The 19,203-nt window shown below is 38.9% G+C and overlaps 1 protein-coding gene across 9 annotated transcripts in view; it reads right to left on the bottom strand.

Annotated features, from left to right (window-relative positions):
* Positions 1–19,203, bottom strand: part of FMN1 (formin 1) — a 410,926-nt gene that overhangs the window by 257,604 nt on the left and 134,119 nt on the right. For 8 of the 9 annotated variants that reach the window (XM_073211578.1, XM_017655899.3, XM_073211579.1 and 5 more), the window contains one exon: positions 14,337–14,454. In XM_073211578.1, coding sequence (XP_073067679.1) covers positions 14,337–14,454 — 118 coding nt within the window. Of the gene's footprint in view, positions 1–14,336; positions 14,455–15,829; positions 17,712–19,203 lie in introns of those variants that run through there. The other variant, XM_017655898.3, reaches the window with a different exon arrangement.

The raw sequence follows: 19,203 nt of genomic DNA, 5'->3' as shown, positions 1-19,203 counted from the left end.
GTGCCATGTAGCTCAACATACAATAGCAGCTTTTTTTCAAAGTTCACTTTTACTTGTCTTAATTGGTGGTACACTGAAGAAGGAATCTTAACATTAAGGGGCAGATATGAAAACCATTTGGTTGTCGTTTCTATTTTAACAAATCTAGTTCTCTGCTGTGGTGTCACTCCATACTTTGCTACTTAAAATATATAAAATGTTTGCATAGTTTCCTTTACCTTGAATTCACAGAATTCATTATTTTTAGCTAAAACTTTTCCTATTTAAAATGATCAGAAAAATCAGCAAATCAAATTCAGCACCTCATCACAACAAATAGGACTATTTCAAGAATGTAAGGATGGTTCCATAATAATAAATCTGAAATATAATCACTAATCAGATTAAAGAAAATCACATGGTCAGTTCAATAAATATACCCCTAATATATTAAAGTCAAACTACTTTTTGTTATATCAACACTTAGAAGCTCAGCTCTATAAAGAATGTTCTTTAACCTGATAAAGGTTTTTGACCAAAAAGCTCTGACCAATATAATGCTTAACTTCAAAACATCAGAAAGAAGTCTATAAAATTCAGAAATAACTTAGGATGTCTATGATTCACTACTTTTCCAGCTTAGCTTTGGAGGTCCTAAGCAATAAGCTGGGACTAGCAAAGGGACAGGTAACAATTTATGTATTCTTTAATGTTAAAAACTCAATTAAGAATGGGCAAAGGATTTGAAGACATTTGTCCAAAGAAGATACACAAGTGACTAATAAGCACATGAAAAGCATTCAGCATCACTCATTACAGAAATGCAACTCAAAACCACAATAAGATAGTAGTTCACATCAATTCAGGTGGCTATTATTAAAAAACAAAAACCCCAGAAAATAACAAGTGTTGGCAAGAATGTGGAAAACTGGAATTCTTGGGTACTGCTCATGGGTGTATAAAGTGGTGAGCAGTAATAGAAAACAATATGGATATTCCTCAAAAAGAAAAGTATAAGCATATGATCCAGCAATCCACTTCTTGACATACACCCAAAAGAATTAAAAGCAGTCTCAAGGAGACATTTGTACACCCATGTTCACAACAGCATTACTGACAATAACCAAAAAGTAGAAGCAACCCAAGTGTTCATTGATGGAAGAATACTTGAACAAAGTGTGGTATGTATACACAACGGAATATAACTATTCAACCTTAAGAAGGAAACTCAGATACATGTTGCAACATGGATGAATCTTGAAGACACTATGCTAAGTGAAATAAGCCAGTCAGAAAATAACAAATACTACATGATTCCACTTATATGAAATACCTAGAGTAGTCAAATTCATAGAATCAAAAAGTAGAATGGTGGTTGCCAGGGTCTGGGGGGTAGAGGGGAAATGGGGAGTTAATAGGTACAGTTTCAGTTTTGCAAGATGAAAAAGTTCTAGAGATTCACTGCATAACTTGAATATACTTAAAGCTACTGAACTGTATTTAGAAGTGGTTAACAACTATTTACGCATTATGCAAGCCATAATGCACTACACATACAAAGTGTGAATAAACGTTTCAAATGAATAAAGAAAAAAATCAGTGGTTAAGATGGTGGGTTATATATAATTTACAATAAAAAGTAACATAAATTGTCATGATTTGTCTACCAAAAAAAAACAATAATAAATAACCCAAGGCTCTCAAGAATTATAACTAATGTATAAAGTCAGAATTACAAACATGAAAAATTGATCACTTTGCTATACCAACAAACCCAGCATAAAAACATAATGAAAAATGAACCCCATTTATTACCAAATATGCAGAAACTAAATGTGTACCAACTCTCAGAAAACTGTACAACTTTACTGAAGATCATTAAAGAAATCCTGAATAGCTAGAAAGATAAATTTTGTTCCTGCATGGGAAGACTCAGTATTAGCAGGCCCCTTCATATATGAGTGTGTATGTGTACAACTACCCAAACAAAATCTAGAGGGAAAAGAAGTAATTGAGATGATTTAATTGCCAGATATTTCAGTAACTTCAAAACTACATCAACTTCAAAGACATAAAATTGGCACAAGGTCTCAATAAACATACCAAAAAAAATATTAAATGATCTAGAAATAGGTCAGCATAAAGGAAGGAATTTATATATGTGAGAGTTGGCACTCCATATCCACAGAGGAAGAACTAACCATTTATTAAATGGTGTCAGGGCAAGTAGTTATCAATCTGGGAAAAACAAAACTAAGGGCAGCTTAGATTACTTTGCTTCATAAGTGTAGCAGACACTGTGCTATATTCTTTTAAAAAACATTATTTCATCAATTAAAAACTTTTTTTTTTTACATAAATAAGGAACTTTAGCCCAGTTACTTGCTAGGTAATTAAATTGCTTCAGTAACTAATGATGCCTAAAAGTGACTCCATGACATTAGGTTCCATAGCTCAAGATCCCTAATCATTACAGCACATTGCCATACTTAACACATCCTCATGTATATCACATACAAAAGCAAATGCAAGATTAAATAAAAAAATCTAAACATATGTATTGTGAAAATATACATACTGTTAAAATTTAGGTTAGGGAAGGCTTCCTTAAGATCAACAACAAATCCATAAAAGATATGACTATATGAACAAAGTCTCCATATAATAAAAAACAGGAGGTAAAAGATGTGGCAAGCTGGAGACTAAGGTTGCAATATATAATACTCAAAAGGCTAATTTCCTTAATATATAAAAAGCATCTGCAAATCAGTAATAAAGACTGATGATCCAAGTTACATGGGGACAAAGAACACTAACAAGCAAGTCACAAAAGAAAATAAAAAGATGTCCAACCATGCTAGTATTAGAGAAACACAAATTAACAGTAGTATGCAATTTTTAACCATTATATGGGCATAAATTAAATGATTAATGATGAAGTAATGGACATTCTTGTTTTAGTTTAGCACTAATTGATTCAATATTTTGAGAGAGCAATAGTATCTACCAGCAGTTAAAAGGGGAAGGACTCTAACAGCAATTCTGCTCCTATTCTATCAAAGTATTCACAGATATGCACAAAACAGATGTACAACAATTTCATTAAAGCATTGTTTGCAACAGTGAATGATTCTAAGTGATTAAAAGATCCATCAATAAGGGAATAATTCAGTAAGTAACATTTACTATTTTATTGGGTACTATGGAGCCATTAGAAAGAAAAAGAGAGTGAATGAAATGTTCTGTATGTACTGTCAGGTAAATATCTCCTTATTTTTCCCAAAATAATAAAACTACATGGTAGCAAGTTTGTAAGATATAAAGTTGAATACATGCTCAATATGGGGATGAGGGGTTTTCTATCTAACAAAAAAATCGAGAAACTAGAGTTTTTAAAAAATTTGCAATTGCATCAAGAATTTTACAATATTTAGGAATTTAAATTTAAAGGAAATTGTATAAAACCTCTACAAAGAAAACTATAAGCACTGAGAGAAATTAGAGTAGACTATGTTCAAATAAGTATTTTATTTATGGAAAGATATACTATGCTCATAGAATTAAAAATTCGATATTATAAAAAATGTCAGTGCAATCAAAGTCATAATGTCAAAACTGATCAAAATCATAGTCAAAATTCATAAAAATTCTACAATGCAAATGGAAATACAAAGAGCTGAGAATTACCAAAGTAAGAGGACACACTCCAATAGCATGACTTATTAGTATGGAATTACAGTCATTAAGACAATGTTAAATTGTTATAAGTTTAGGTAAACCTGGATGGGAAAACAAACCTGATTCCAATTCAACTCATACACACCAATCAATACCCAATATTTACAACTCTAGCTGACAAAAGAATACTAATGCCTTTTTAAGGTAATTTAAGAGTATTTTCATAACTGAGCTAGGGAAATATTATTTTAAGAAGGTTCAAAATGCCCTAACCATAGCAAGAAGATTGGTTGCAGTAAAACTGAGAATTTCTATTGATCGAAAGGCACCATTAAGAGTTAAAAGACAACACACGAGTGGAAGAAAATACTCCCAACACAACTAACCAAAGGGCTCATATCTAACATATTAAAAAGTTCCTCTACAAAATAATAAAATATGGACAATTTATTCAAACTGGACAAGCAACCTGAACAAGAACTTGACAAAAAAAGGGTATCCCCTGGCCAATAAACATGAAAAAGTACCTGGTCAGGAAAGATCAGTTAAAACCAGACTGGCTCCAAATAGAAAAAACAACCACGCCAAATGTTGTCAAAGATTCTGGAGCAACCAGAACTGTGAGGTGCTGGTGATGAGGCTATAAACTGATACCATCACTTTGGAAAACTATTAAAATTGAATACAAATGTAGCTTATGATCAGCAAGTCCACTCCCAAGTATACACCCAGGAGAAGTGTGTTCCTATGGTACCAAAAGACAGGTACAAGAAAGTTTACACCAACATATAACAGTCCAAACTAGGGACAAAACCAGTACCACAATCATTAGAATGGAGAGATAAAGTGTGATATATTCATACAATGGAATCTTATAGGACAATGAAAATAAATAAACTCTAGGTCATTCAACCACTTGCCCAAGCATATGTCAAAGGAAAGAAGGCAGACACCATATTAAGTTAAAAGCAAATGAAAATTATAGGTCATTCAACCACGTTTGCTTCTTCCAACCATAATGTTGAAGGAAAGAAGCCAGCCATCATATTAAGTCAAAAGCAAATGAAACTAATCTGTAGTAATACAAGTCAGCACCACGGTTTCTTTTGAGGAAATGGGAAATTGTGGTGATTGGAAGGGGGCAAGATGGAAGCTTATGGGATGTAGGTAATGTATTATTTCTTGATTCATATGGTAGTTACAAGTCACTTTGTTACAATTTATAGGGTTATGTACTTGAAATACGAGCAATTTTCCATATGTATACTTCAATAAAAGCTAATTTTAAAAAAGTCAACTTTGATGGCATTGAACTACAAGTCATCTCATTTTATCTTTATACTATTTAAATTATCAGTCCTTATTTTTATAGGTGAGAATATTGACATTGAACTACAAGTCATCTCATTTTATCTTTATACTATTTAAATTATCAGTCCTTATTTTTATAGGTGAAAATATTGACTTGGGTCACAGCTAATATAGGAGAGTGCCAAGCCTCAAATTCAAGTCAATTTGATGGTTAAACCCATGTAAGCTGTGGTAAAGGTAATTCCAAATGAGTGCACCCTCGAGTTTCCCTGATGCAATTTTCCTTTCTCTCTGAGCCACTTTTCTACCTTTCTCATCTTATGTTCTCATTCCTTCATTCAGTTCCTTTCTTTACTAGGGATGGACAGGGATGCTCGAGAGCATAGATAGTAAAACTTTGTGTTTAGGTATTTCTCAGAAATACAATAATTTGTTCCTTCTACAGAAGAGGAAAAAAATTTTATAATTTTCCAGTTGCTTTCTCTGGAGAAGGGATCTGAAGGAATGCTCTTTCTTTACTGAGCTAGTTGACAGCTGTGAGCACAATGAGGCAAGAGGAAGGAAGCCCATGGGGCTGCAAGGGAAGAGGTGCGGTGGTGAGGGCTGAGGGGCACAGACGCCGAAGCCGGGACGTCAAGTGGCCACTTGGTTGAGCATCCAGAGAGAACACTGGCAACAGATGAAGACTTGGGGGAGAGAAGGAAATGGGGCCTCCTAAGTATATATTTTGAGAATAAAGATTTTGAAAGGAGGTATTTGTAAAAGTGTAGCATAGGATATAGCACAAAGTTCATTCTCATCTCCCTGAAGGAAACCTAAAACTGGGCCAGAGTGCTCACTTTATTTACTCTAAGACAGTAAAACTACTGAAAAAATATAGCCATTAAAATAAAGTATTTGTTTATGTATCTCCTAAAATGAAACATGCATGCATGCACTTTAGCATTCAAACTATGGCCCAACAATGAGCTCCACATGAACTTCACAAGAATCCACAAATCAGGAGCATCTTTATTTGCTTTAAATTGCTTAAGTGAGCCTCAGGAGCATTGAAAAAAAAAGGGTTTAATGGTATTCTTAATTTTTACAAGTCAAAAAGGCAGCATAAAGTGACCTGGTCAGTTTCTGTGGTTGTGTCTGGCGAGCTGATACGGTACTCTATGCTCTCACTTAATAGTCAGACTGACTCAAGTCCCATAGTAAGTTATTTTTATAACCAACATAGTTCTTAAGTGCTCCTTTACCTGTGTTTTCCTTGCCAGATCTTTAAATATTGGTTTCCTGGCAGGAAACAAAAAAAAATCCATCACACTCCAACCCCTCCCCAGCTTGATTGTACCATTCTTCTCTTCCAACTGTATTTTCAGCTCTCTTATTAATTACATGTATCTTTCAGTAAGTCATAATCTCTCTGGCTCTCAGATGAATAGATAAGCTAAATGATTTCTAAGATACATGCAGCTTTGTTTACTATTCTAAAATATCAGCTGCTATGTTTTAATCTCTTGCTTCTACTTGCCTGAGCTAAGACTTTAACTGCTATTTCCTGGAACACAACATGTGAGTTCTGAGTTGCTATTCCACCTTTCAGGATTCCCTCTGCTTGATATCAACCACTAGATCCTGTTTGGGCTGTGGGAATTCAATCTCGCTTCCCACAGCTCCCAGCTATACCATAAGAGGAAGCATGACACATTCGTGTCACCTCTAGTTTCCCAGTATACCCCCTTTCTACCACAAAATCAGAGGGTTTCCTGGTCTGTAGTCTGTACAGCTTCCAATTTCTGGATTATCACCATAATTCCACACAAGTGATGGTAATGTCACAAAGTCCCATGAAAAATACAATGAACAAACCTATTGCCTAGACCACAAAAGGACTCAGAATAATCTGTTAAGACACATGACTGTTCAAGGAAAAACCATTCATGGCTGAAGCAGCGTGTTAGCTATGAGTGGAGATGTTTTGAAAAGTACAGTAGGCCAATAACATATTCTAAGATATTTATAGCTCTCCCTGGCTGGTAGACAAGGATGTCTGACTCACCAGGAAGGGAGGCGAACAGTTCTATCACTTTATAGCCATGGGAACCTAGCTTAGATACAAACCAGACAGTAGGTGGATCTTTATTAAGTTGTGTCTCTATCTGATCCAAAATACTTTAAATAGGAATGTTCCTGAAATACTCCAAGGTTCTGGGTGGCGTGCATGAGCCCCAAGAGATGCCACACGCATTGGCGGCCTGCTCACTCACAACACCCATGATGCCCAGTGCTAGGTTCTCTTTTCTACAAAAGCCTGTGCTCTCACTTGGCAGGGCAGCTGTATACCAGCCCCCGGCCCAGCTCTGAGGTACAGCCAGTGGAGAGAAGAGCTTTTCCAGATGCACTTTGGAAGAGAAACCAGATATGCACAGTTCATTTTGTTACAGAAAACATGACACTTTTCTTCTTTGTACTTTGTACTTTTTTCTCCTTCCTTCCATACGTAATTAAGTCATTGCCAGTTCCCCCAAAAGGCACCATTTTAACCTCACAAACATTAACTTTATTTTCTCTCAGGATGCCGAGGCACACACCATGATAGTATGCTTTTTAAATTCCTTACTGAAAAATGAGATGTTTTAGTCAGGCCATCTGCCATAATACCAAATGGGAGATGAACAGGACAGGGAGCTCAGCTCTGGGCTAGACATTTGCAACAAAGGTTCTTCCTCCAAACCTGGGGTGGGGGTTGGGGGAGAGTCTGAAACATGCAAAATTAACTGTAGTGTCTCCTTCCATAGCTTTCTATCACTGTTAGATTTTTAAAGGAGTCTCAGAATATTAAGAATCACTTGTGAGAGTAAAACTGAAGGAAGGTACCTCTGAGATCAGTCAGTCCCAATGTGTCCTTCACTCAGCCTGGCCTTGGGTGCAAAATCTACAGAGGAGGCAGGGTGTGTGAGTTGCTACATTCTTAATCCATTTGACTTTAGGAAAAATAAGCAAATCACAAGATATAAATTCATATCATGTATTTTAAAAATAATGTGCCTGGGAATATATCTAGAAAAAAATACAGGAGATACATATTTAGTTTCAAAGTACAGATTCAAAGTTTCAAAATACAGATTCAAAAAAGAAAATTCAAATTGCTTCATAAACTGTATCCCTGAGTGGAAATACTAAGCACTTTAAAGATCTCAATTCTCATTCCAACCTTCACCATTAACTTACAAGTTAATACAATTCCCATAAAAATCCTAAAGGGATCCTTTCGAAACTTAACCAAGTAAATGAAGGTTTTCTGGAATAAATCATAGGAAAGCCAGAAACATTTTTTTAAAGTATGCATGAAAACTTGAACAGAATCTGAGATGTAATGCTGCAATTACTTAAGATACTGATACAAAGTACAAACACAAAGAGAACAGAAATACCCCAAATGGTACCAAACCTGGCACAGACAGGAATAATTACTCCAGAAGCCTGCTGTAAAATTAGTAACTAAGAAAAAACTTTTTGTCTTAGATCTCTACCTCAAGCTGTGCACCAAAAACAAATTATTCTTGGCATGAACTGAAATGAGAGAAAAGGAAGAGGTAGAAAGAAATCATTGAAGAAATTTGAAAATACAGATGATCTTTGAGTTTTTTTTAAACCAAAAAAAAAAGTTATACAATGAGGATAGATTTGACCATATAAGTCTTAACTTCTATATCTTAACTTCTATATACTGGGAAATATAAGCAGAATTAAAAGCAAATGATAAAGAAGGAAAAATATGTTCAGTGTTTTAAATTATTATGCTTTTGATACAGGGACCATGGGTTTAGACAGAGTAGGTGAGGGCCTCTGGAAAAAACAAAGCAAGATAAAATCCATTGTGGGATTTGCTTTGGCCTGCTGGGGGGCCCAGCTTATTTTTCTGCTGCTTTTCTTCCTCCAGTCCTAGTCAAGTGATTTGCCACCTGGGCACTTTAACAAGCAAGCCCAAAACGAACAGGAAGGATTCCATCTTGAAAATAAGATTGCATTTTAAAACCCGATTTGTTAAAAGGTAACTTTCTTAACATACTCTTTAACAAACAGACAATAACTCAGCCCACCTTGGGAGCAAAGCAGGCAGTCTTGAGTGATAATGCTCCCAGACCAGGAAGCTGCTATCATGGGAGGAAATCAGAGCAGTAAATTTCTCATAAATAACTGGGAAGACTAATAAGAAACTTAATGTCTCCTCAAAGATATACATTTTGAGATCACTTAGCAGGTATACATCCCTAGCCCTTTGTCTCTCAACCACCAATAAAACCTCTAGACAACACCACCCCCAGGGCTCTCTTGTCCCCTCCTGGGTGAGCCAAAAGCTCTGTCCTCTCCCTTCTGCTCTAAATGAAAGCCTCTGCCTGACTCTCCTACCTTGAGTGTTTGCTAAGTTCATTCTTCCACTCCATGAACAAGAACCCCAGCATCATTTTCACACTGAGTATCTTAAGATAAAAAATTAACTTTTGTAATTAACATGTATCGAAAACCTTATAGGGGCATATACCCTTATATGTAGCAATTCAACCACAAGGAATTTTACCTAAAATAAAAACATTTATAAATAATAATATTTATAGCATTATTTCTATATTTATTACTTGAAAAAAACTAAATCTCTCCAATCATTGTTAAAATGTAGTAAAAAAAATCAAAGATAGTCATGTTTTCAACTGTGAAAAGCAGTGTGTACAGTCCAACCAAAAAAATTTAAGTATTAAATTCACATAGGCCTATCATTCAAAACATTGGCAATGGTTTTCCTATAAAACAGAACTACAGAAAGTTTATTTGCTTTGTGTTGTTTCTGGTTATTTCCCAAATGTATTATTTTTTAATCTAAAGAAACATTTAAAACTTATGGAATATTCTCTGAGATCAGTAAACAAAGCTTCTCTATTAGAGTGAAAGGGGTATCTACAGAGCAAAGCTCTGAATGACAGCCATTACATTTTCTATGAACTGATTCAAGGAGAAAACAACCCTCCCACAGGATAAAAAATAAGAATTTTTCTTTATGCCACTGTTAGTACCCGGGTGGTCAGGTATAACAAGGTAGGTATATGCCAATTCTTCTCCAAGCAGACTGGCGTTCTTTAGAACCCTCTTTCACTTGGAATCCTTTGGCAATGTAATCATGCTGGGCATCTTTTATTTGCCTCTTCAGGTCTGTTCTCCCCTCTTTTGTGCCCTATTCTGAGCCCTGTTGCCTGGCCTAAAGGGGTGGCAAGGGGTGGCATGGAGTGGCTCCCAGGCCTCTGACTTCTCTTTGGGTCTGGCCAATGGGAGCAATAGTGAGAGATCAGAGAGCAGAAGAGATATGGGTATTTATTCCCCCAGCTCCCTCCTGCTCGGGTTGAACGCTTCCCTCTACTGAAGGGCACAGCTCCTATTGGGCTGCCCTCCCCATACCACTCAGCCTTCCTCTGAAGTTCTGAGTCTCCCCAGTAGCCTCTCCTACCCTTGGCCCCTCAGGTCTAGGGCAATGAAAGCTTCTCCCTACTAGCCTCAGAGTGCAGCTGCATCACTTACTGCCTTTCCTAAACCCTGCCCACACCTTTGTAGAGTCTCTAATACACTCTCAAATCATCCAATTTGAGTGTATCCCGATTCTTGACAAGACCCTCATTGCTACCATAATATGTGTAATTATGAAATGAAGAAATGAGGCTAAGTGCATTTATACTCCACAAAGCAAATGGAAGAAAGTGACCTCATGTGGTTTCCTCATATGAGGAATTTAAGTTTGAGATACAAAAGTTTAACCCTATATTAACTATGATACCTAAATCCTTGTGCTTTCCAGTCTTTTTTGCCCCCAACCCCTCAAGACTTGCCCCTCAAGAGCAAGTTACTAACCCTTGTACACCCTGACCACATACAGGACAGCATACTAGAAGAGGCACAGAAGAGAACACTGGCTATCCATTCCTCGTGAGACAAATTGTTTTTGTTACAAATTTAAAGGTAGACATTTTTCTCTTAGGTTCCCCTTGCACTGTTTTTACAGCACACCTTTTCACTTGGCTGTGACTGTGTTTTACTTAGCCCCAAGCTTCAAAAGCTAATCAAGTTGACCGCACCCATATGTTTCTGGTCTGCAGCACAGGAGAGAGGCATGGAGTCAACAAGAGTTAATTAACCATTTAAGGACGTGAGAAGCCCACTAAAAGATTCCTCCCAAAAAAGACTGGCAGTGACTATAATGGGGTATATGTGGTGGGGACTCGATGATGGGGGGAGTCTAGTAACCATAACATTGCTCACGTAATTGTAGATTAATGATACCAAAATAAAAAATAAAAATACAAATAAAAAGCAAAGCCAGTCCACAAACTTCCCCCAGTTTCGATAGCTGCTCCTGTACTCAGAGGAGGAAAGACAATTCTGAAAACATAGGGTCTTGTCACTCCGGTTGTGCTTAGCCCAATACCAGTGAAAAGGGGGAAACATGCTCTTTTCACTCAAAACTGCTGTGGGGCCTCCCAAACACAATGCAGAATGGCACTGATGATATGGTAGGAAAGCACAAGAAGTGGAAGAAAGTGATTCTCTCATTTGAGCAGCACAATTCAAGCACTTCAAGTGCACAGTGAATTAGCATTGGGGCCCCTCCAGGAGTGGTAGAGGTCAACAACAGCAACTATGGCAGGTTTCCTGAGTGACAGCACTGCAGGTGCTGATGCTTCTCTCAACTGGCACATCACCAAGGCTCTGAGAGCTTGGCTGGCCCCAATGGTGGGCACAGTGTGATCAGAACAGCAGCAGCTCTCGTGCAAGCCAAAGGCTTCAGATGCTAAGGGAAGGAGCTGCAGGGTCAGCAGGTACGGATGATGCTGATGGCTTTGAGAGTGCAGGAAAGAGCATCCCTGGCAGTGGGCACCAGCAAGAGTAGTCTGCTACCCTCATATTGCTACGAAGAATCCAAAAGCCATAGTTTAAAAGGGACAGGTTCTCTTACATCAGCTGTTTCTTTTTATCCTTGACTAACAGTGAGTTTAGAGTATTAAGTGATCTCTTCAGCCTTCAGTAAAAGATCCTCTGATGACAAACTCTCAGTAAAGGGAAATCCAAGTGGTGGCAGGTCCGAAGTGGCTGATGACAGCACAAGGACAGTGTGGATGCGTGAAGAAAAACGCCATCTCTTTCCCAGCTCTACCAAGGGCTGGGCTTAGATGTCGATGGCACAGAATTCCAACAGCATATTTGAAATATGAAGGCTAAAGTTTGACCTCCCATTTCACTAATTTAATGAATAATATACCCTAAGAAAATAAAGAGCACTGAAAATATAAAAGCATAAAACTTCAAAAACCTTGAAATATCTTGGATTTAATTTTTGTCTCTGTGCTCCCTACAGAGTGGCAAATTTTCTGTTGCCCTAAAGTCATAGAAACCAATGGAAATACAACAAAATGTGTTAAACTATAAACCATATGCTTAGAAGACTCCAGTTTTCTCAACAAAACTTTAAGGAAAAAAAAATCACAAGGAAAATGTTAACTTTTCCAAATTAGCAATAAATGACAAGGCAACCATATGCTCGTATTGAGTAATGGGGTAAAAAAATAAGTTTCTTCTTCTTCTTTGATACTCCCAAAAGTATATCAGTATAGTAATGAGCACCTAGAAAGTTCTCAAGAAGCTGAGCATCAGAACAGGCACAGTAAGTAAGCCACAGCACGGCCATTCACGGGAACTGGCCAGGGACCTAGCTGTCTTCTCCAGACAAAAGCTGGCCCTCTATTTCATGTCATTGTGCTGTCACAGCCCACCCAACAGCTCTGGCATTATTTACTCCTTCCTCTCTCTTTCCCCCATCTTATCCAAGACCTTAGAGAGCTGAGAACACATTGAAGGTCAAAAGAGAGCCTGAGAAAGCCTCTGATGAAGTAAGAAGTTACATTGTTCCTCTGAGCATCTAGAAATGGAAGAGGACAAAAACTTAAGGAATCTCTGTGGAGGTATAAATACCCCAAAATATTATTGAAGTGGACTGAAAAGCCATTTATGACATTTATTTCCCACAAATGCTGATCCATTACAAGGAAGACTGCCACAACATATTGGTGGAGATGAGACTAAGATCACCAGTACAAACGAAGAGTAAGATCTCTGCATGCTAGTCTTTCATTAAAGCAAGCTTCAGTACTTTAAATTGTTCAAACTGTGCCAGATCATAAGATAACTTGATAGGTAGTTCATATTTTAATTACAAGCATCCCAATTTTGGAAAATTGAAATGTAGGCAAGAAGGCTGAAACCATTACTGTATATTTTCGCTGAGGCCATGATACTTTTCATCGTGTTAAGTCAAACTGCAGGAAAAATGCTTTAAGGCAGTTGATGTCTTAGGTAGTCAGCAATTTGCAATTGTATAAATGGAGGTTAAAAGCAGTCAGGTTGTAGAACTCGAGACTCATTTGCCAACTTGAGATGAATTGTATTCTCAATCATTGAAGTGATTTTATATAGCCGAAAACCCACGTATTACAAACCCACCCAAACTTTGATACATGTATTCGATCAATGAATAGGAGCTGAAAGAAATACTTTTCTATAACCAGACAGACTGATCTAAATATACACATATACCTAAGACAACAAGTAAAATAAAAGCCTGTATAGGTGATCTTCAAATATCAGGAAGACAAAGCAGTTTCATCAGTGATGCATTCAGACACACATATATACAATTAAGATAAACCATCCTCTCATTTTTTTTTTTTTATGTGAGCCTTTCACTTAAAGAGTAAAGGTATCTAGATTCTCATTCCATTTAAGTATATTCAAGCAAAGCTCCTGGGAAGGTTTCCAGAGAGTTAGATTGCTTTTATTGGCCATGCATTAAATAAAGCTTTGTCTAACAAAAGTGGAAGAGTAACTGATACTGTATCTGTACATTCACTCTGCACAAGGGTCTTGTAGCTAGAAAGCATTACTCAAAGACAAGCAACAAATCCGATTACAGCTCTGAAGAATCATACTCTCTTCCTCCAGCAATGCTGCCAGCTCGCACATTATATGAGGGCCAACCACCTGCTTCCTGAGGAATGTGTAATCTACCTTTTTCATTAGTTCCCCAAAGGTTTTCCTACTTTACACACCTGCCCCACCTTCATTCATTTCACTGTATTCACCTTTCATCTGTAAAGATTTGTTAATGATAAATTTGTGAGGGTTCACTTTAACAATAAAACTCAAAAAAAGAAAAGCCTTCAGCATTCCATTTTATAATGAAACAAAACTCAAATTCTAGAATACTTAACTAGAACTAAAAGCCACAGAACTAAATGCAGCAAAAGATTAATTCCTAGGTACCTGACTTCTTTTCACATTACCTGCTTCAGTGTACTTCAATCCCACTTTTTCTTCAGTGTCTTTTGTCTTTGGAGGTGGCCAGACAGCCTGGAGTCTGCCGGGAGTCCTATCATCTTGCTCTGTGGGGCTGTGGTCAGGCTGTTGAAAAGTGAGTAAAGAAAAGTGTAAGTTAAATGAAATGTGGCCAGAGTCAATTAATCCCTGAAAACAAACATGGTAGCTCTACAATTAATTTTAATGGCCAGTTGTACATGCTCTCCTTCACTGTAATTGAAACACCTCACTACAGTACAACCTTTTTCCAGAGACGTAAATTGATCAGTGAGGGGTGAAAATAAGTCAACTACCCAAGGCCAAGTATTATACAACTCTTAATAGGTGATTTTTATTATATAACTATGGGAAAAAAAATCACAGCTCTGACCATATACAAATGAACCACAACAAGTACATTTACAGTAATGTTTACAAATGTGTCCCAACCAATGCCAAGGTTATTTATAATAGAATGACTAGTTTCACATTTTTCATGAACATTAGCTATAGACCAAGATACACTTCTCTAAGCACTCCACATTGCTAATTTCAATTCTTTTTCTTTCATTTAAAAAAAAGTAATGAATGACCTTCATATTCAAGCTATTTTTATAGGGGTTGATTTTTACAACTAAGAGAATGCCATATTGTGTTTAACTATAAACTAAGAATTTTTTTAAAGACTTTGAAGTTTTTAATGTTTTAACTGATCAACTATACAGGAGGGAATGGTAAATTGTATGCCAAGTTGCTATAACCAAGAAATTCTATTCATTGTTCTCATGAACCTTCATTATCTACTGGACAGGTGCTTGTTAGTCTTGATAAATTATCCGAATTTTAATAGTAATAGCTTTCTGTTAATAAGAATGTTACCATGTGCTAACTTCATTTAACCTTTACAACCACCATGATAAGGGTTATTTTCTTCACTTTTTTGGTGAGGAGACTGAGGCTCAGAGATGATCAAGGTCACCCAACCAGCAAATGACAAAGTTAAATATAAAACCCAGATCTCCTTCTAAATCCAGCACTCAAGCAGGATGCCTTGTAGCCAACACAGAACTTTTTAATCATATCACAAACACGTATTTTGCCAAATGGCAGACTTTCAAAGGAAAAATAGTTTTCGTAGAGGTATAATTAAGTGGTAAGGCAATCTGGGCTGTATTTTCATATTGCTTCATCATGTTGCTTAATTTTATAAGATCATTTACTATTAGTGTTTAATCTCAGAACTTTCTACCCTCACATCTTTACATATATTCCTCTTATAACACTCTAGAATGATAAGGAAGAAAGAAAATGCTTTTGTCCAACACCATCCTCCTTACAAGGGCAGGCTGATTATAATCATCTTTACCTAGGAGAGAGTCACTAACAATAAATAATTGGGATTCACTTTGACAGAGTGCCTGAAAAGAAATACAGCACTATCACATTTTATGACATAAACACAAAGCCCAATTCTACATACGCTTTTGCAATCGGAGGGGCCATCCGCTGGCCTTGACTTGGATCGTTCAAACACAGCTCTTAGGGACTCCTTCTCATGCCTCATCTTGCGCTTGAGAGCTTCTAGTTCAGAGGTGTCGGCTGTGGCCCCCTTTTTGGGGGGACGGATAAATAAGGCTTTAAAGGCCTCGAGGGCAGTCTCTGGTGGCTTTGGTTTGACCTCCCTGTCCTGGGCTTGGGCTTCTCCAGAACCACCCTGGCTCTCCTGGGCAGCACCAAAGCCCATCTCTTCTTCTCCGGGTTGCTCAGGGTCTTCTGCCTTTAGTTCTTTGGGCACGTCAATATTGAGCAGCTGGGAGAGCTGCTCCAGGAGAGTAGGAGGGGCCTTCACATCAGTTTTCTCCCCAGTCTTCCCTGTTTGAGGCCCTGCCTGAATTAAGGACTTCTGAACAGGCTGGGTCAATTTCAGCAAAGCCAGGGCCCCATTCTTTGGTTTTATTTCAGTGATGGTCTCCCCTCCCTCAGCTGTAGCTCCCTTCTTCAGCACACGAAGCCCACTAAAAAAAGCTGGAAGCTGGAATGACTTCTCTCCAAGGACTTCTTTTTTAGAAGAGGCATTTTCGGTGGCACTGGCACTCACGTTCTGGTCTAGTACTGCAGGTAGGACAGCGGAACCTTCTTCTCCAGCTTGTCCACGGCTGGCGCTGTGCTCTGTCTGGAGGCTACCATCACCAGGTTCTGGTTTGCTATTTATCTCAGGCGGGGTCCCTTGAGGACCTTCTGCACAGAGCTCAGTATTGCCCCCTTCCCCTGTAATAATATTTCTCTTAGAGTCTCCTGGTTGTTCTTTGGGCTCCTGAGAGGGCTCAAATAAAGCAACACTGGGGGATGCTGGGCCATCGGTGTTGCTTTCCTTTTCTGGCTTCTGGTCACCCTCATCAGAGTCAGAATCACTGGTGGTGGTCACGAGGGTGCCACGAACCAAAATGGCATTGCCTCTGCTCACATCCGAAGCAGGGAGTGGAAGACACTCTTGACCAGGGAGAGAAATCCTTGGCTCTGTTGTTCTCTGACTTCCTTCTGGCTCCGTCTCTGCCACTGGCTCCATCTCCATCACTGGCTCCATCTTCACTCTTGCAATCTTCCCGTCATTTCCAAGGTCAGGTAGAGCCCGGGCCACTGCCTCCTGCCGATCTGAGCCATCGCTGGGACCTTCCAGCCAAGGCATGGGATCCACAACTAAACTGTGGACTGCTTTCAGCACTGCATCTTTGTCTTCAGGCTTCACAGATTCCAATTTACTCGTAAACCCCAATAGGGTTTTCATAGAGAACTTGCTCAGGATCGACTGGGCCATTTCAAGTCCAGCTTCAGGTTTTTCTGGTTCTGAGACATCCCTGCCATTCAGAGGGTTACCAGTGTCCTCCATGTCTCAGCAAAGCCCTGGCAGGAAGCTCTGACTTCTGTTCCTGTCGTCTGCTCTCTCAGTTTATCCACTTCATCGGCTCTTAACTTACAGGGCAGAGAGCAACAGGACCCAGCAGCCAGACTTCTTGGCACCCCCCGGCAGCCACCCTGGGTCTCTTTAGGTCACTCGTGCTGCCCTTCCGGTTTGAGCGCTGATGGTGCACCCAGGGCAACTGTAAAAAGTCCGTGGAGATTTTTGCCCAGAAGCAGCTGAGCCTGTGCACCTTCCTACACACGGACTGGGGAGGCTGATCCTCTGGGACTTCCGTATTTATTCCCGTGACAAAAGGCTTTTTGTCGTAGAGAAAGTCAGCCTGCCCCCTGTCATCCCAGCCCAGGACTTCGCCAGCAGCCCCGCCCCAGTGCCTGCCGATCTCCTGGTGGCTTTCAACTTCCTCATTGGTGAGCAAGGGAGGCTCCTGAAAGTGCTGAGCCCGCAAGCTGATCCTGACAGTCCCCAACCACCCCCACGGAGCAACCCCTGCGACTCAAAAGTTAATCTGCAGAAAATGACTGAAATACTTCTTTTGGACCCTTTCTTGCCATCTAAATTACAGTCAGAAGCCCGTGCCATCCAGGCCAAAAAGATTAAGAGCACATACAGATCAACAGCCACTTAGAAAGCCCAAAGCAAGAAAGAAAAATGAAGAAAGAGATGATCTCAAAATGCCCAGAACTCTCAAAAACAGTTAATTCACTGCCCTGAAGCTTTTTTTTTTTTTTTTATGCTTTCTTCCGCTTCCCTGCAGGTTTCATCTGGAATGCAGATTTTAGCTGCTGGGGCTGGAGACGGCAAACCAACAAGACTGGTTTCAGATTACTGCTGTTTTCGCTCTGCCCTAGTGTTTCAGTGCTCTACAAACAGGTACTCTGGCAAGCACGCCCACCACACCCAGTGTCCTCCAGCCTTAGGTGGCAGAGTCAACAGCCCCAGCACAAAGAGAATGATTATCCTGAACACTTTCAGTGCCAAATCCAGGCTTCTGCTCAGCAGCTCTGACTTCCTGGCTTCCTTAGGAGTCCTTGTGGCTGAAGGGCACCCCTCTCTGCTTCAGTGATCCAACCAACTAAATGAAACCTTACATGATACAAGGTAACTAACACACAACCTGCCTTTCAATTCATCAAAGGTCTCTGAGGAACCACATTTCCCTAAAGGGCAAAACATCTGAAAGGTCGTTATCACAGACCCAATTTGCCCAAAACAAAAACAGGACAGACAAACATCACCAAACATCAGCTAAATGTAGTTTCCAACACTCTGATTATATGCTGGGAACTTGGCAGCCAAGGACACGGAAAAGTTGCAGCTCTGTTTCCTAGCTGCATAGCTGCCTCTTGGGACAGCTTCTGGTTGTACCTGAAGGTCTCAATGTTTTTCAAATCCTGTCCAATCAGCAGGTATTTAGTAAGCACCTGGGATGGACAAGGCACTGTGCTGGATCAGGAGAGTCAAACTGACTTAATAGTAAATCATGCCTTAATAGGAATCACTGGCTCTCTTTGAGCAGCGATGCAAGATGAGCCCAAGTGTTAACACTCAAACAGCAATTTATTTTGCAAAATAGGAGCTGTAGCCAATAAGCAAAACAAGTCTTGCATTATCTGCAGCAGCGAATGCTGTGGGTCTCACCCTGATAATTTGAATCATTTCCCAATAAATATTAATAGTGAGAAATTTGATACATTTCTAACCATGTGTTCAAAAGGAACCCTTGCACCTAAAGGGTACATATATCCTATCAACCAATATGGTAAAGTTAAGATAGTACTTTCTAATCCCTTATTTGATCTTCTGTCTAAATGGATACTTTCCTGTTTGCTCCTGATTGTAGTACATTTGGAGATCATTAACCAGAGCACACTTAATCAAAAGGCCACCATGACATGCAGAAAAATTCATTGGTGCCACTTAAGTATAGGAACAAG

Source organism: Manis javanica, chromosome 8 (assembly GCF_040802235.1).
Source record: "Manis javanica isolate MJ-LG chromosome 8, MJ_LKY, whole genome shotgun sequence".
Lineage (NCBI taxonomy): Eukaryota > Metazoa > Chordata > Mammalia > Pholidota > Manidae > Manis > Manis javanica.
This window is presented reverse-complemented; position numbering and strand designations above follow the sequence as displayed.